Raw genomic sequence first — 18,590 nt, forward strand, 5'->3', positions numbered from 1 at the left:
TCACAAGAGTAATAGGATGTATGTCTGTGTGTACCAAAGGATCTTGCTAACCACTGAACCGATATGATTCTACTTTACAGTGTAGCTTCTCATAGGTATTGGGAAGGTTTAGAGCTATTTTGGGAGCGGGTACAAATACCCTCCCACGAGAAATAAGCCATATAAAAAATATGTCCAGGAGCTTAGCTGCTAGTATCTATAATACAAAGTAGAACGATGTCTGTCTGTCTGTCTGTCCGTCTGTCCGTCTGTCTGTCCGTCTGAAGCTTACGATCTCAGTAACCACTGAACCGATTGGGCTCTACTCTTCAGGGAATATACCTACTGGTCCTGTGATGGTTTTAAGCTATTTTCTTGGAGGGTGGGAAACCCCTAACCCCCCCAAAAAAATGAAAAATACCCCCCCCCCCAAAAAAAAAAAAATTTCAACTTTTTTTTTAAAATCTATAATATGAAAAATTAGGTTGATCAAACCTCTTGGGGCAAAGCCCCTAGAGGCTAGGGGCGAAGCCGCTAGTTATAATATAAAGCAGTATATTTTTTTGTTTGAAGGTAAAGGTCTTAGAAATAGATTAAACTTATTAGGGAAGCTATAGAAATATCTTTGGGTGGTTTTATGCTATTTTCCCTACCTTCTTCTCCTACTCATAGACTCAAGGTGCAAAACAACTTGTATTGTAAATACTGGTAAGCTTTCTTTGTCTGTAGCTTAAGATTCCGACAACTATTGTATAATGAATGGGATCTCTAGTTTAATTAGGGAGGATTTTGAAACGTTCATGTGTTAAATTAGACTATCACAAGCCTAAAGAAAATTGACCGCCACTGCTAGCCCCCATATTCACCTGCCATTGTTAATACTAGGCGGATTAAGAGAGTCTCCGCCCCCTCACTGTTCAACCCCCTAACCTGAGCTGTGGGGCTCCACCCATTTATTTTATCTGTATAAATATTGATTTTTTGAGCTTATTAAATTAGCATGAATAAAGGTATAATAGAAAAAAGATACCCGACCCCCTTAAAAAATTAAGGGGGGGGGGGCGGTGACTTTGAAAAGTTATAAACCTAAGAGGAAGAATATTAAAGGCCCTCCACAGATTATGACGTCATACGATAGAATAACCAATGAGAGGCCAGCATAAATCTTACCATATTGGCCAATTACAGTGTATACTGGCCTATCATTGGCTATTCTATGGTATGACGTCATAATCTGTGGAGGGACTCTAATCGTCTCCTGTATTTTAATATTTCTTTTGAAGTTCCTAGGAGGACGACATTTAAGATTTATACTTGTAAAAATTAACATATTATCAGTAGAGCTAAATGGGGAAGCAATAGCAAGACAATATTCATTTATAAAATGAATTAAAAACCCTTAAGATTATTTCCTCTAAATAAATTTATAAGCGGGACAAAACATAGGTGAAGATGATTAAAGTCCCTCCACAGATTATGACGTCATACAATAGATTAGCCAATGAGAAGCCAGTATACACTGTAATTGACCAAGGGTGAAATCTATGCCGGCCTCTCGTTGGTTGTTTTATCGTATGACGTCATAACCTGTGGAGGGACTTTAATCATCTTAGGTTTATAACTTTTTAAAGGAGGGTACTTATCACATTTTAAGGGGTTGGGTATCTTTTTTCCTGCGCCTAGCCCCCACAGGATGCCCTAACCCTGCATAGTTACCCAAGACCCTAAATAACCTAACCTTAAGTAAAAGAACAAATAAACAAAATTTAAAATTATCTAAAAACAAGGATGACAACATCCATAAAAGCGAAGCACTGAAACGGTAGGACAAACGTACATTAACACTTGTATAGTATCTGAACTGAATAATCAGAATATAAATGAATAGAAGAGTCGAAGCAAAATTGTAAATAAATTTGTTGAAAAACTGCTCGAAGCAGGATAATGTTTATGGACATACTTACATTTTTGGACTTGATTATAGAGTTGCTTCGCTTATAATATTGTTCTTTGTTGTCCCAGGAATCTATATACCAAAAATCAGATAAAACGGATAATTAGAACACTTGAAAATTTGTTGTTAAAAAAGTAGAAAAATCAACATGTTTAAAATGGACATACGGACATTCTGGTAATGATTATAGAGTTGCTACGCTTTCTAAATCGTACCCAACTACTACAGGAATCATTATGCAAAGTTTGAAATCGATAGGACAATTCTTACATGCCTAAATTAACGAATAAAAGTTATCTATCTCGGACGGACGGACGTACGGACGGACCGACCCTAATTATAGAAAAGCTTCGCTTTTAATAACATGTATGTCTGCTATATAGTTTTTCATCCCCTTTTTAAAAGCGAAGCTTTTCTATAAGTATGATCTGTCCGTCCGTACGTCCGTAACAGTTAGCTTTTTTCTAAAACTTAGGCATGTTAGAATTGTCCTAAAGATTCCAAACTTTTCATGATTATTCCTGTAGTAGTTAGGTACGATTTACAAACCGTATCAACTCTATAATCGTTATCAGAATGTCCGTACGTCCATTTTAAACAAGAAACTTTTATGTGATATAATAATCCGATTCATCTGTTTTTGGAGTACTTATTCCTATTACATCAAGGTACAATATTATAATCGAAGCATTTGTAAATTCAAGTCCTAAAATTGTGAGTATGTCCTTCAACAGTATTTAAAAGTTTTACAACTATTTTGTAAAAACTAATATTTTTATAATATATATAAGTTCTGACACTATACAAGAGTTAATGTTTATCTGTCCTACAGTTTCGCTTCGCTTTTATGGATGTTGTCATCCTTTTTATACGCTAGCTGCTTTTTATACCTCTAGGGGCTTTGTCCCAAGAGGTATAATTACGTCTTTTATTACCTGGGGAGCCCCCACTCCACCACTATTTTAAATAATTAAAAAAAAAATTGGTGGGGGGATTTTTTGTTTTTGGGGGGGTTGGGGGTGTCCCACCCACAAGAAAATAGCCTAAAACCACCACAGGACCAGTAGGTATAAACCCTTAAGAGTAGAATCCGATCGGTTCAGTGGTTACCGAGATCCTAAGGGACAGTCATACACCATTCTACTCTTTATACCAAATACAAACATAAAAATTGTTAAAATTTATTTGATATAAAATGATAACTAAAAAGCTGTATGTAAAACTTGTATGTATGTAACCAGATATCTGGGAATAGTCCCTTTTGTGACAATGCCCCGATTCGTCTTGTTTTTAAAATGGCTTTTGACAGGTTATTTTAGATTAGGTTAGGTGATTGCCCCACAGGGTTAGGCAAGTGGCCCCGCAGGGTTAGAGCCCCCCCCCCCCCCCCAGGGGCTAGAAATAGGAGAAAAGCTATTGTGAAAAAAAAATCAAAGAATCGCCAAGAAAGGGACTATACCCAGATATTTTAATCAATTCTAATCCATTTCTCCAGTGAAAATTCCAATGCTGCCAACCATCTGAAATATAAAACAAGGATGACAACATCCATAAAAGCGAAGCACTGAAACGGTAGGACAAACGGACATTAACACTTGTATAGTGTCAGAACTGAATAATCAGAATTTAAATGTATAAGAGTCGAAGCAAAATTGTAAGTAAATTTGTTAAAAAACTGCTAGTTACAGGATAATGTTTATGGACATACTTACATTTTTAGGACATTTTAGAGAGTTGCTTTGCTTATACCTTTATACTTTTTTGTCCCAAGAATCAATATACCAAAAATCAGATCAATCGGATAATTAGATCACTTAAAAATTTGTTGTTAAAAAAGTATAAGAAATCAACATGTTTCAAATGGACGTACGGACATTCTGGTAGTGATTATGGAGTTGCTACGCTTTCTAAATCGTAAGAATCAAAGATAGAGGGGACAATGGGCTGCTTATAATAACGTTTTATTATTCGTTTGCTTAACAACTTTAGGAATTTTAGTGAATTTTGATTGGTTGATTCATTTAGTTCAGTGTTTAAACATATCAACCACTAATTTTAATCTACTGAAGGAGTAATTTTGTGTATCATAATTGGGGATGTATATCAAATTATCGACCATTGTCTTACCCTTTAGATCCCTGCATTAGAATAGAAGATGTTAACATATTTGGTATGGAACTGTGAGCTCTGGACAAAAAATGTCTCAGATTTGAAAAAAAAGGTATCAGAATACGAATTACCGTTTTTTCTCTGGCTCACTTTCCGCAGCGAAAAAGTAGGATTTGCCATCCTAAAAAAAGAAAAAAGATTTTTTTTGTGCTATTAAGTGAAACAAACATACTGTGATATACAAATTCAAGGAGGGCAATGGGGTGGGTTTGCTTGATTAACCTCCCCCCCCCCCCCACAAAAAAATGAAAGTAGAGAGTTGACTTCACCCTTACAAGTTCCTTAGAGTGCCCTTGAAGGCCTCTAGGGGCGTGGCCGCTTTGTAAAGATAGATATTTAGAAAGATATATAACCTGATCAGAGCTAGAGTAAACTTGAAAGACATATTTTCTTGATCCACAAGAAGCTGAACTTGCTTTGTAACCATGGAGGAACAGAACACCTGATACATAGATAGATAGTTAGGTAGATAGATAGATTGGTAGATAGATCCACAAGAAGCTGAACTGGCTTTGTAACCATGGAGGAACAGGACACCTGATACATAGATATATAGATAGTTAGTTAGTTAGATAGTTAGGTAGATAGATAGATAGTTAGGTAGATAGATAGATAGGTAGATATATCCACAAGAAGCTGAACTGGCTTTGTAACCATGGAGGAATAGAACACCTGATAGATAGATAGTTAGATAGATAGTTAGTTAGATAGATAGTTAGATTAATAGATAGGTAGGTAGATAGATAGATAGGTGTATAGATAACATGAGCTGAACTGGCTTTGTAACCATGGAGGAACAGAACACCTGATAGATAGATAGTTAGATAGATAGATAGATAGATAGATATGTAGATTAGACTGGCCTTAAAAAACATTAATTTTTAAATCTTTACCATATCAATTTGCGGATAACTTGAAGTTGTTACCGGTTCAAATGTAGACCTTTTTGTGAAAACTAGACCTCTCTACATTGAAAATTGATCTCGAAATTTCAATCTTAAGCTTTTTATCAAAAACTTCATATTTTCATGATTTTAACAAGAAATAATTAAAGAACTGCCAACCTAAAATAATGTAACAAGAGTTCAAATATGAAGCAATTATAAAAAGTAGGCAGAACCTCCATTCCTGCCAAATAATTCCGAAAAACATCTAAAAACATTGTTTTATTTAAATTGATAATTTGTGTAAGAAATTGAACTAAAACAGTAGATATTAGTCTTATGAGAAGAGAAATGATGAAAAACTCAAAAAAATATACGTTTTAAAGACATAAAATAGGAAAAAGTGTTTTTAATAAATTTCATGGCTCAACAGACATTGTCGCCAATAAAGAGACAATTTACTTAAATAAAAAATTAAATGAAGGTAAAAAAATATGTAATATACTTATTCTCGTATTCAACTTTTAAAAAAAGCATACTAATAAAAAAATTAATATTGCAAAAAATAATTTGATTGTTTTTTATTAAACCAGGAATAAAGAGTAAGGCTTATCTTTAATTATTTTTCTTCAATGATTTTGCAGTATGAATTAGCTTTCCCAAATTATTGTAATTGTACATAAATAAATTTTATACTTTCTTTCTTCATATGTTTATTCCTGGTGATTTTAATATTTTATTTCAATGTTTGTAAACAAACAGACAGAAAATTTGATGTTTTGCTTTATATCTGGTGTAAGGCTTTCATAATTTGGTGAAGAAAAGGTGAAAATAAATATGCATTTAGCGAGATAGCGATAGATTTTTTCTTAAAATCAATTATAGGGCTAAAATCTACAAACAATACATAACCTATTTTTACATTCCGCACATTGAAAAGCGATTTAGACCTTCATTTGGGCCACACTAATGTAGATAGATAGATAGGTAGAAAATAACATGAAGCTGAACTGGCTTTGTAACCATGGCGGAGTAGGACACCTGGTTTAATTAGATAGTTAGATATACAGGTAAATAGATAGATAGATTGAGAAATAGATAAATAGAAATTATATAGATAGATTGAGAAATAGATAAATAGAAAATAGATAGATAGATTGATCAATGCATAGCAAATTATAAAACTAAGACTAGCCTTATGCCCGTTTGGGGTAACAAAACTGCTTTCAAAATTGCCATTTTATTTTACGCGGAAAGCTGTCTATAATACGATAATAATAAAACTTACAAATAGCAGGCTGGTCCTTATCCTGGTAGACATACAGACATCCATCCTGGAGCAACAGGTTTCTGGTCTGCCACAGTCCTCCTGCCAGACAACCAGCTGGTCCACAACAGTCAGATATCTCATGATCTAGATAGATAGATAGATATATAGATAGATAGATAGATAGTTAGATAGATAGATAGATAGATAGATAGACAGATAGATAGATAGATAGATATATAGACACACCCCACCCAAAGGCGTGTTAGGTTAGAAAAAACCCCCCGCAGAAACTGTTTACACAGGATGTACTGGGACCTTATGGTGGTTTCAGAACATGCTTTCCCTAAATTGAGTTAGTAGCTTCCCATAGTAGAAAATTTTAAAATTACTTTTGGTGATCAAATATTACTTTTATTTTTAGACTACCTTCACCTAACCTGCTTTATTGTCTTATTTTGTCTTTCATGTTTATCATGCAAATTCGCTGATATTGCAGTTGAAATGACAAATATTGGAGCTTTCTAAAAAGGTCTCTAACATTTTTCTAGCTCTAATACTTTTTTAGATATCTTATTTCAAAGTATTGCTCTAAAATCATCTTTTACACAGCAAAAAGTTGAAATATAAAATTAGTTATTTTAGAGTAAATTACATGTATCTTCATATAAATCACTCTAATTTTGCTCCAAATTGACCAAATTGGACAGTTAAGGTGCCTAAAACTATCTACATTCAATGGATAATCCAAATCCACACTTTGTGAGACTTTATAAGTCAACAGGAGAAGGCTAAAATGAGATATCAAAGAAACAAATGTAATTTAATTTTAACTAAAAATCACTTTTAAGGCACTTTTAAGAATGTAAAAGGAGTTTTAAGGTACAAGAAACTCATAATTAATTATGATTTATTATTTTTAAAAATCTTAGCACTAGTTTAGAGTACCTAATAGTGTTTATCAACAAAAAAAAATGTGGCCTAAGAATAAATTGTTTCTTTTATTATATGTGAGATCATCTATAAAAGTCTTTTAATTAATGTTTTTTTAGTTAAGGTGACAATAACTGATTTTGTTTCATAAGGTTATAAAAAATCTAAAAAGCCAATCAACTATTCTTATAAAAAATTACTAGAATTTGTAGATTACATTTGTAACCTGCTTGGAAATGATTAAAATTCTAACCAATTTTTGGTTTATTTTCAATGTTTATGTCTATTTTTCTTAAGATATGTTTCTATTGGTTCAAAATATTAGATGATTGTGTTTTATTGACTTTCTAATTACAAAGTGACAACTTTATACACCATAACTTACCTTAAAATTCTTTCTAAAGTTGATTAAATTACAATTTATTTTAAAAAATAGAAAATATTTTTCCCTTTGGCATTTTTAAAAATCACTTCAGCATGTTCCTATATAGTCTTCTATATGCTTATATAGTCTTCTATATGCTTATATAGTCTTAAAAACTATGTATTTGGATTGTCCATTGCAAGTAGATAGTTTTAGGCACCTTAACTATCCAATTTGGTCAATTTGGAGCAATATTAGAAAGATTTACATGAAGATACTTGTAATTTTCTCTAAAATAACTAATTCTATATTTCAACTTTTTGCTGTATAAAAATGATTTTAGAGCAATACTTTGAAATAAGATATCTAAAAAAGTATTAGAGCCAGAAAAATGTTAGAGACCTTTTTAGAAAGCTCCAATATCTGTCATTTCAATTGTAATTATGGCGAATTTGCATGATAAACATGAAAGACAAAATAAGACAATAAAGCAGGTTAGGTGAAGGTAGTCTAAAAATAAAAGTAATATTTGATCACCAAAAGTAATTTTAAAATTTTCTACTATGGGAAGCTACTAACTCAATTTAGGGAAAGCATGTTCTGAAACCACCATAAGGTCCCAGTACATCCTGCGTAAACCATTTCTGCGGGGGGGTTTTTCTAACCTAACACGCCTTCGGATGGGGTGTGTAGATAGTCCCTCTGCTAGACAACCAGCTGGTCCACAGCAGTTAGATATCTCATGATATAGATACATATAGATAGATAGATATTTAGATAGATAGATATTTAGATAGATAGATATTTAGATAGATAGATAGATATATCTATACTAACCTAAATATGACAGCTGGAACTTTTCTTGGACCATTTGTATCCAGTCATCTTGGTCTTCTAATCTAGAATAGATTATTTTGTTTGGATAGATTATTAAATAGATTAATAGATTGTTAGACATAAATTTATGTAGATAGATGAATTCCAAATTATATTTAGATGGTATTTAGAAAGGTTAAGGTGTATTTTCTATTCTTTTTGTTATTCTTGTCCAGTAAAATTGATAGAAAGATATGAAAATAGATGGATGGATAAATTGTTAGCTGAATGGATAGATTGTTAAATATATGTTGATTTAGATAAATTTCAAATAGATTTAGAGATAGATTATTAAATTTGTTAATTGATAATTTTATAGTTGGATATATTGATAGATTGTTACTTAGTTGAAATAGATGAAATGTTTTGTAGATATAAGAATAGATTGTAAGATTTTCAGACAAATGGATAGATTTTTAAATGAGATGTTTGTATGCATGGATATATTGTAACATTAATAAATAGATTGTTAGATGAATGGATGGATTGTTAGATGTATGAATGAATTGTTTCATAAAGAGATAGATTGTTAGATGAATAGATTGATTTTCAGATGAAATAATAGATTTTCATGTAATGGATAGATCTTTATATGAATAGATAGATTGTTACTCTCTCTAAAAAAAAATTCTCTCTCTCTCTCTCTCTCTCTCTGTGTGTCTCTCTCTCTCTGTCTCTCTCTCTCTCTCTCTCTCTCCCTCTCTTGTTCTTACCTATTATTGCTAATTTCCTGAAGAGCTTGGGACCAGCTGACAAAAGAATTCTGCTTCTGAAATCCAAGCTCTACACTTCCCCCATTCTCTACATCAATCTAGATAGATAGATAGATAATTAGTTAGATAGATAGATTGATAGAGAGATATATAGATAGATTGATAAATAGAAGGATATATATACCTAGATATACAGATACATAGATAGATAGGTAGTTAGTATAGATATTTAAAGATAGATAGAAAGATGACAACATCCGTTTCTTAACGTTTTCTTATTCATTCGTCTAACAACTTTGTAGACTTATTAAGTGGAGTGTTCAAACGTTTCAACCACTAATTTCAATATACGGAAGGGATATTTTTATGTATCATCATTAAGAATGAACATCAATTTATCGGCCATTGTCTTATCCCTTTAGATCCAAGGGAACAATTACTTTTTAATGTCCCCCACCCCGTTTATAATATTTTTTTACCTGTAAAATTGTCATTGCATCATTTGAGGAGGGACTCTGGCCTATAGCACTACCCCCACGCAACACTATACATCCACAGGGCACCAGTTTCTTAAGAATTGGATGTTTATTAGTATGTCTGTCTGTTTGTTTGTCTGTTTTTCTATCTATCTGTTTGTCTGTCTGTTTGTCTGTCTGTTTGTCTGGTCTTTCCGTCTGTCTATTTATGTATCTTTCTACTCCCCCTCTCCATCTATGCTATACATCCACATGATGGCACTAGTTTCTAAATATTAGGAGGTTTATCAGTATCTGTTTTTCTGTATGTTTGTCTGTTTGCATGTCTGTAAGTTCGTCTGTATGTTTGTCCGTCTGTTTGTCTGTCTGTTTGTCCGTCTGTATGTCTGTCTGTTTGTCCGTCTGTTTGTCTGTCTGTTTGTCCGTCTGTTTGTCTGCCTGTTTATCCGTCTGTTTGTCTGTATGTTTGTCTGTCTGTTTGTCTCTCTGTTTGTCTGTACTTTAGTCTATCTGTTTGTCTGTTCGTTTGGCTGTCTGTTTGTCTGTCTGTCTGTTTTTCTGTATTCTAGTCTATCTGTTTGTATGTTAGTCTGTTTATTTGTATGTCTGTCTGTCCGTCTATCTACTCCCCCCTGTCTGTCTGTTTGTCTGTCTATATGTCTGTCTATTTCAAGTCAACATTCCTATCATAATGTAGCATATATATAATATATAAGTATCAAACATCAAAAGAGGTCAGACTGCTTTTATGCTTTATAATACCTTTATTATCTTTCTGTATATCTATCTATCTATGATACCTCATGTGTTTTGTATATTTGAATATTGCCATTAGAACTCAGTTCAAGCCATCTGAAAATGCAAAAAAAAAGCATGCTGTTATTGTTATCAATAAACAAAAGTATAATAAGAATAACAACATCCATAAGTTAAGTGGTAAATCATATTTCTCCAGGAATCTGAAGAGATAAGACAATGGCACATAAATTATGTACACATCCCCTATGACAATACACAAAATTTCTGTACAACTATTGGTTGAAACGTCTGGACACTCAACTCATATTTAAGCCGTCTATCTTGAATAGCTGCTGAGTAAATAAAGTAGCTAATTGAAAAACTAACGAAAAAACAGCATTTTGAACACTGTTTTAATAATTTACCTAATTAATTCTTTAGCGGAAGCTTTACATATTGGTCCTAGGCAGGTTTTTGGCTGTTTTTAACGATTGAAGATTTACCTTTTTTGCCATGTATTGCTTTCATTCCATAGCTTGTGAATCCATATGTAATCTCGTAAAATTGTCTAAAAATATTTATAAAATAGATAAATAAGAAAAGATGGGTAGATAATTAAGATATATAAATAGATATAAAGACGAACATACAAGGATATATAGACAGACAGACATATAGATATAAGAACAAAAAGAAAGATAGACAGACAGACATATAGATATATGAATTAATAAATAGATAGACAGACAGACAGACAAAAATATAGTATCGGGAGGATTGTTTAGACGTGACACAGATAGATAGACAGATATATATAGATAGATAGATTGATGGATAGATAGATAGATAGCTACCTGTGAACACAAAGTATCGGGAGGATTGTTTAGCCGTGACACAGATATCAAGTCCAGTTTCAAATCTCCATTACCTAAATAATGGATTTAGAATATGAGGATATATTGACAGGGGGAAATTTGTCGTCAATATTAACCTTATTTATTGGTAAGTTCGTTCTAACAGTAGGAGGGGAGGGGATGGGGTAAAGAGTGGATATTGATATATTAGCCAGGTGTGGGTATCACTTTATTAGAGTACATGAAAATCTGGTGCAACATCCAAGTAATTATATATCGATTAATAGGAAAAGATATATTATGTCCATAAAATGTTTGTTTTTGCATGACCGATAGACATGTCCCTAGCCTCTAGGGGAGGGTAGGGAAGTGCAGAAAATAGCCTAAAACCAAGTCATTTATAGAGCTTCCCTTAAAAGTACAACCTATTCAGACCATTAATTTCTAAGCTTTTAAGCTTCAGACAAAAATCCTTACTACTTTATATTATAGGATACGCTGAGTAAATTAAGTTGCCCCTTTTTTATTTTTCTTACATACGGACATTTGAAAATAATATAGATAGATGGATGAATGGATGGATGGATGGATGGATGGATGGATTGATGGATGGATGGATGAATGGATGAATAGATAGATAGATATATGGATAGATATATAGATAGATAGATGGATAGATGACAGAATGGATGGATGGAGGGATGGATTGATGGAGGGATGGATGTAGATGGATGGATGGATAAGCTTTAATACTTATCGTCATATTACTCTGCATTAAAAAACAAAATAATAAATTTGATCTATTTATATATTTCATTTCGATAAATAAAAACAAATCCTTGACAAATCCTATTTTTAAAATTGACAGATTTTTTTTAGATAATCTAATTGGATAAAAAAGTAATGTAAAATTTTGAAACTATAAAATTTAATTTATTTTTCCATCATAGCATGTTAATATGCATCTATCTGTATTAGCAGCGGAGTAAATAACATTTTACATTTTAATTACTTGGATACTTATAATAATTATAATTAATAATTATAATATTTTGTTAAACCTCAGATAACGTGGGGATAATGGGCTTTTTTTTATACACTAGTCCCTAAAGTTTTATAATACCGTTTTCTTATTTGTTGGCTTAAAAACTTTGGAGACTTTAGTGAATTTGATTGCTTGATTTTTTAAGATGGGTGTTCTTACGTTTAAACTACTCATTTTGTGATTTTGAGTATCATCATTGGGAATGTAAGCTAAATAATCATCCATTGTCTTATCCCTTAAGATCCCTAAAATAAAGAAAATATACCAGGGATCTAAAGGGATAAGACAATGGCCGACATATTGTTGTACATCCCCAATGTAAATACAGAAAATTACCCCTTACAATAAATGGTAGAAAACGTATGGACACCTAATTTGATAAACCAACTAACCAAAATTCCTTAAAAATGTTAAGCCAACGAATAAGAAAATTCTATTATAAAACTTTGGGGACAGCCCATTGTCCCCTCTCTCTCTGGAAAAAAACAACAACTGCTTACACTGTTGGGCGAGCTTAACCACCTCGACATGGGGGACGTGCAGCACGTTGGTGCCCTCCACACACATCAGAATATCACCGATAGACAGGCCACTCTCCGAGGCGGCTGTGTTCTCTTCTAGGTAGATAGATAGATAAATAGATAGATATAGATAGATAGATAGATAGATAGATAGATAGATAGATAGATAGATAGATAGATAGATAGATAGATAGATAGATAGATATATAGTTAGATAGATAGATAGGGGCGTAGCCGCTAGAAGATAAATAGGTATAATGTTAAATATCTAAATAATAAAACAAGCTAATAATTTAAAATGGAAAATTTAGTTTGAAAGTTTTTAATCCAAATGAAATAAAAGACAGATAAAAATACCTTGTGATGCTTAAAATAACTAAAAAAGAGCTACATATTAACCATAGGGCAAGATTCCGGTTTAAAAAACTGGTTTGATTAACCGGGACCAAATTTTAACTTACCAATGGCAGACACAACAACGGGCCTAGAACCATGTATTCTGCATCCAAAAATTATTACATATTCAAAAAGAACGTCACTGAGCCCTCTTTATATTTATACTAGAGGCCTCTAGGGGCACCTTTGGAATTTTCTTGGGAGGGTGGTGGTACCATCCCCCAAAATAGTTATAAACCTTCCCAGGAACTATGAGAGACTACCCTGTAAAATCGGTTAAACGGTTATCGAGATCATTTGGTACATACAAACAAACATCCTGTTACTTTATTATTAGGATGATGATCAAAAACAAGGATGACAACATCATTAAGTGGGGAAGCAAAAAAATTATTGAAAAATGTGTAGAAAACAAACAAGGATGACAACATCCATTAGTGGCGAAGCTCAAAAGGTTTGCATAGACATCTGGAAAAAATGAACTATAGAGCATTGTCATAGAAAGGTACTGGTAAAGGGTGTTAACCCCACCCCCTCCCTCCTCAAACTTTGAAAAACATGGTACCATACTTAAAACTTTCTAAAACTAATAAAAATCAGGACAATGGGCTGTTTAAACTATTATAATAACGGTTTCTTATTTGTTGGCTTAAAAACTTTGGGAAGGAACTTCATTGAATTTTGATTGGTTGGTTTAATATTTTGAGTGTCCAAACGTTTTAACCATAAATGTACATCAATGTATTGGCCATTGTCTTATCCCTTTAGATCTCTGAATACGAATAATAATTGATTCCTGAATCCAAAGCCCTGCTTTGTTTTCTTGATTGTCACATGCTTGTCCGGCTCTGAAAAAATGAAATATATGTTGATAGTATGAAAAAAATACAACGACGACATTTAACGTTAATATATTTTTACGGTGCATTTGCGCTTCCCTGCGTTTTTCCAATTGGAATGAATATTTCAATTGTTTGGGGGACCACTATCTCAAATGCCTACCTAAATACCTAGAAAACGTATGAAATATTGTCATTCAACTAAATATATACACTTATATTAATATGTGACAAATTTCAGATATTTAAGGTATTCATTTTAAATAAAGATATTTAAGGTATTCATTTTAAATAAATACCGACGTAATGGTTGGGGAACATTCTACGAGGACCTAAGGGGGGCTGAGAATGCGAAGATGGTGGGGGTAATGGTTGAGGTGCCCAAGAGGAGATAACAAGGCCAGGTATATTATCTATAGAATTAATCAAGAATTTAAAACTGGTATAGGTTATCTGTCGTAAAAGTCTTATTACTGATTTATTATGGACTAGCGGCTTCGCCCCTAGCCTTTAGGGGCTTTGTCCCAAGAGGTGATCCAAAATCTTGGATTTTTTTTTTTTTTGGGGGGGGGGGGTTGGGGGTGTCCCACCCTCTAAGAAAATAGCCTTAAAACAACCACAGGACCAGTAGGTATATGTCCTGAAGAGTAGAATCCGATCGGTTCAGTGGTTACCGAGACCTTACGGGACAGACAGACGGACGGACAGACAAACATCATTCTACTTTATATTATAGATAGGGTTTATGTTAAGCAATGGATATATAAAATACATGGATATATTGCCAGGGGGGTGGGGGTTGTAATTTGTCGTCATTTAGGTTGGCTAATATGGATTTCATTTATTGGTCCATTCATTCATCCAATAGTAGAGAAGGGGATGGGTCAAAGGAGGGAGGGTATCATTATTTTTAATTATTTAGCCAGCTACGAGTTTCATTTAATCAGAGTACATGATAATCTGGTGCAACATCCAAATAATGATATATCGATTCTATGAAATTCAGTAGGGATAGGTAAATAAAAGATAAAATTAATATTCAATTAAAAATGAAAAAAAGGGGAGGGGAGTTTTTCCTATCTCTATCCCTGCGGAGTCTTTATTTGCAGGGAAAGAGTACCCAATTTAACCTAAACTATTTTGACCTAAAAAAACTACCCCCCCCCCCCCCCATTTACAATTTTTTTTTATAAAAAGTAAATAATAGTTATTTCTCGCATCGTATTATAAACGGCTTTCCGCGGATATAGAATGTACAATTATGAGATTAAAACTAGTTTTTTTTAGCCCCGAGGTGACGTTCGTCATTCGTCATTTGTCACCTCGGGGCTAAAAAATCTAGTTTTAATCTTATGATTGTACATTTCTATATTCGTAGAAAGCTGGATATAATACGATGCTAGACATAGTGTTTTCGTATGGATGAGAACCGGTTCCTATCCACCGGATTCGAATGAATACGAGAAAAAGTTATTACCAAAATTTCCATCCAGTATTTTTGTGTACATAAATGCAGTGGACCGTCTGTGAACCAACCTAAAAAACATACCAAATTTTAAGATTCTCTGAAAATTAAAGTATTCGTGTCTATTTTATTTACAAATTTTTTTTGTTGGCAAGGGATTACTTTTTTCTGCGGCCGATTTCTCTTGCCCCAAAATAGTTATATGTTGTATATTTCTAAGGAATTCTAGAAGCTACACTGTAAAGGAGAATGTCGGTTCAGTAGTTGGCGAAATTCTTCGGAAACACATAGACAGACATCCAAAAAGACAGATAGACATCTTGTTTCTTTTATATAAGGATTAGAATCACTGACAATCTTTTTACGTCTAGTAATACGTACAGCTATTATTTTTTTTTCTGTTTTATCTCTGTATCTGTTTATGTATATATCCAGTTGATCAGTTGATTGAATATGTTTATTTAATCTAATTATCTATCTATCTATCTATCTATCTATCTATCTATCTATCTATCTATCTATCTATCTATCTATCTATCTATCTATCTATCTATCTATCTATCTATCTATCTATCTATCTATCTATCTATCTATCTATCTATCTATCTATCTATCTATCTATCTATCTATCTATCTATCTATCTATCTATCTATCTATCTATCTATCTATCTATCTATCTATCTATCTATCTATCTATCTATCTATCTATCTATCTATCTATCTATCTATCTATCTATCTATCTATCTATCTATCTATCTATCTATATTACCTATGGACTGTCTGTTGGTAATTCTTAGAAAATTCATGTTCACTTAGAGTCGATTCAATAGACTCACTCTTCTTTAGTCCAACTCCGCGACCTTAATGGGACCAAATTTTAAAAGTTATCTATATAAAAACTACTATACATTATTGGATTGCTTGAAGTTTGAAGTCGAATTAATTAAATTGATTATAAGATGAATGCATCTTTTTAATGGCTAAGGCATTCGCCGCCATAATACAGTAATTGATTTATTTAATATATATGTAAGTCATCGGTTCAGTTTTTAATGTCTTTAGTTATGATGCGCGCGTCATAAATAAAGACGTTAAAAAATGGTTCCTACTACTGCTATGTCAGATACGCTACATTAATAGTTAAGTTGAGTGTTCAAGCGTTTCAACCACTAATTTTAATTTACAGAAGGGGTACTTTTGAGAATCAGCATTAGGAATGACCATCAATTGATTGGCCATTGTCTTATCCTTTTGTATCCCTGAGGTCATCATTAATAAATTACCTCTTTTAGACAGGCTATGCCCAACATAGAGCCAAGTTTTACTTTCATAGTTACCAACTATTATACCTAGATAGATAGATAAATTAATGGATGTATAGATATATAGAATGATAGATAGATGGATGGATGGATGGATAATTTGATGGATAGATAGATAGAAAAATAATCATATAGACAAGTTTTACTTTCATAGTTACCAACTATAATACCTAGTTGGATAGATACATAGATAGATATATAGATGGATAGAAAGATAGATATATAGATGGATAGATAGATAAATAGATAATCATACGGCCAAGTTTTGCTTTCATAGTTACCAACTATTATACCTAAATAGATAGATAGATGGGTTGATAGATAGATAGATTGATAGATCGATGGATAAATAAATAGATAGATAGAAAGTTAATCATGCAGTCAAGATTTACTCTCTTAGTTACCAAATATTATACCTAGATAGATAGATTAATAGATAAATGGATAGATAGAAAGATAAATAGATAGATACGCAGAAATAGAAAGAAGGTCAGATAGATAGATAGATAAATGAATGTATAGCTATTTAGATTGATAGATAGATGGATAGATAGATAGATAAATAGATAGATACACAGAAACATGAATGGATAGAAAGAAGGAGAGAAAGATAAATATATGGAAAGACAGATTGATAGATAAATGGATAGATAACTAGATAGATAGAGAGATAGATAATTAGATAGATGGATAAATATCTCGATAGTTAGATTGATGGAAGGAAATATGGATAGATAGAATAATAGATAGATGGATAGACAAATGGATAGGTAATGGATAGATAGATGGGTACATATATGAATAGATAGATAGATAGGTAGATGGGTGGATATGTAGATAGATGGTTAGATAAATAGAAAGAAATATGGATATATTGATGGATAGATAGATAGATAGTTAGATGGTTGAGTTGATAGAAAGCTAGATTGATGGATAAATATATATATATATATAGTTAGATGGATGGATAAATAGATGGTTAGATGGACAAAATAAATAGATAGACAGAAATGTAGCAAGATAGACAAATAGATTGATGGACAGAAAGATAGACATACCTCTAGGTTCATCTCTTTCTTTGATAGTTTTTAACAATCTCTCATGCGACTTGGATCTATGCCTAAATCAATTTAAATTGTTAGAATTGTCATATCCATTTCAAACTTAGAATAACGATTCCTGAAACAGTTAGGTAAGATTCAAGAAAGCGTATCAACTCTTTAAAGTTGTTACCAGAAAGTACTTAGATCCATTTAATACACGCAGATTTTGAAGTTCTGATTTTTAAAAGATCTTTTCTATAATTAGGGTCGATCCGCCGTTCGTAACGAACAGCTTTTTTGGTTAATTTAGGCATGTTAGAATTGTCCTATCGATTTCAAAATTTGCATGTTGATTTCTTAAGTAGTTAAATACGATTTAGAAAGTTTTTCAACAAATTTTCTTACAATTTTGCTTCGACTTAAACAATTTATAATCTGATTATTCAGTTCTGATACTCTACAATTGTTAATGTCCGTTTGTCCTACCATTTCAGAGCTTTGCTTTTATAGATGTTGTCATCCTTGCCGGAACAATGATTCCTAGGACAACAAGCTACAATATTTGAAGCAAAGCGTCCAGGGAGGGAGGGGACAATGGGTTGTTTATTACACTAGTCCCCAAAGTTTTATATTAACGTTTTATTATTCAGTGTCTTAACAACTTTTGGGACATTTGTTAAAATTTGATTGGTTGGTTCATCAAGTTGAGTGTTCAAACGTTTTAACCACTCATAGTAATCTACAGAAGAG

At 32.5% G+C, this 18,590-nt stretch overlaps 2 protein-coding genes across 2 annotated transcripts in view; both read right to left on the reverse strand.

The window, feature by feature from the left end:
• Positions 1 to 3,100: 3,100 nt before the first annotated feature.
• Positions 3,101 to 13,351, reverse strand: LOC145332185 (uncharacterized). The gene is made up of 12 exons (XM_080177143.1): positions 13,235 to 13,351; positions 12,753 to 12,869; positions 11,208 to 11,281; positions 10,857 to 10,921; positions 10,416 to 10,467; positions 9,619 to 9,708; positions 9,140 to 9,237; positions 8,388 to 8,449; positions 6,275 to 6,400; positions 4,456 to 4,544; positions 4,174 to 4,223; positions 3,101 to 3,453 (listed from the first exon to the last, which is right to left on the reverse strand). The coding sequence occupies exons 2-12, from the start codon at positions 12,817 to 12,819 to the stop codon at positions 3,402 to 3,404; spliced, it is 825 nt and encodes a 274-aa protein (XP_080033269.1). The 5' UTR covers positions 12,820 to 12,869; positions 13,235 to 13,351; the 3' UTR covers positions 3,101 to 3,401.
• A 549-nt stretch (positions 13,352 to 13,900) lies between these two features.
• LOC145331350 (uncharacterized) overlaps positions 13,901 to 18,590 on the reverse strand; it is an 18,813-nt gene continuing 14,123 nt past the window's right edge. The window contains exons 11-15 of the mRNA XM_080175968.1: positions 17,856 to 17,917; positions 16,759 to 16,824; positions 16,245 to 16,335; positions 15,486 to 15,544; positions 13,901 to 14,017 (exon numbers count right to left, since the gene is read on the reverse strand). Of these exons, the coding sequence (XP_080032094.1) occupies positions 13,926 to 14,017; positions 15,486 to 15,544; positions 16,245 to 16,335; positions 16,759 to 16,824; positions 17,856 to 17,917 (370 nt within the window). The 3' untranslated portion in view covers positions 13,901 to 13,925. The remainder of the gene's footprint in view (positions 14,018 to 15,485; positions 15,545 to 16,244; positions 16,336 to 16,758; positions 16,825 to 17,855; positions 17,918 to 18,590) is intronic.

This window comes from Acartia tonsa, chromosome 11 (assembly GCF_053477335.1).
Source record: "Acartia tonsa isolate MP-2025a chromosome 11, ASM5347733v1, whole genome shotgun sequence".
NCBI lineage: Eukaryota > Metazoa > Arthropoda > Copepoda > Calanoida > Acartiidae > Acartia > Acartia tonsa.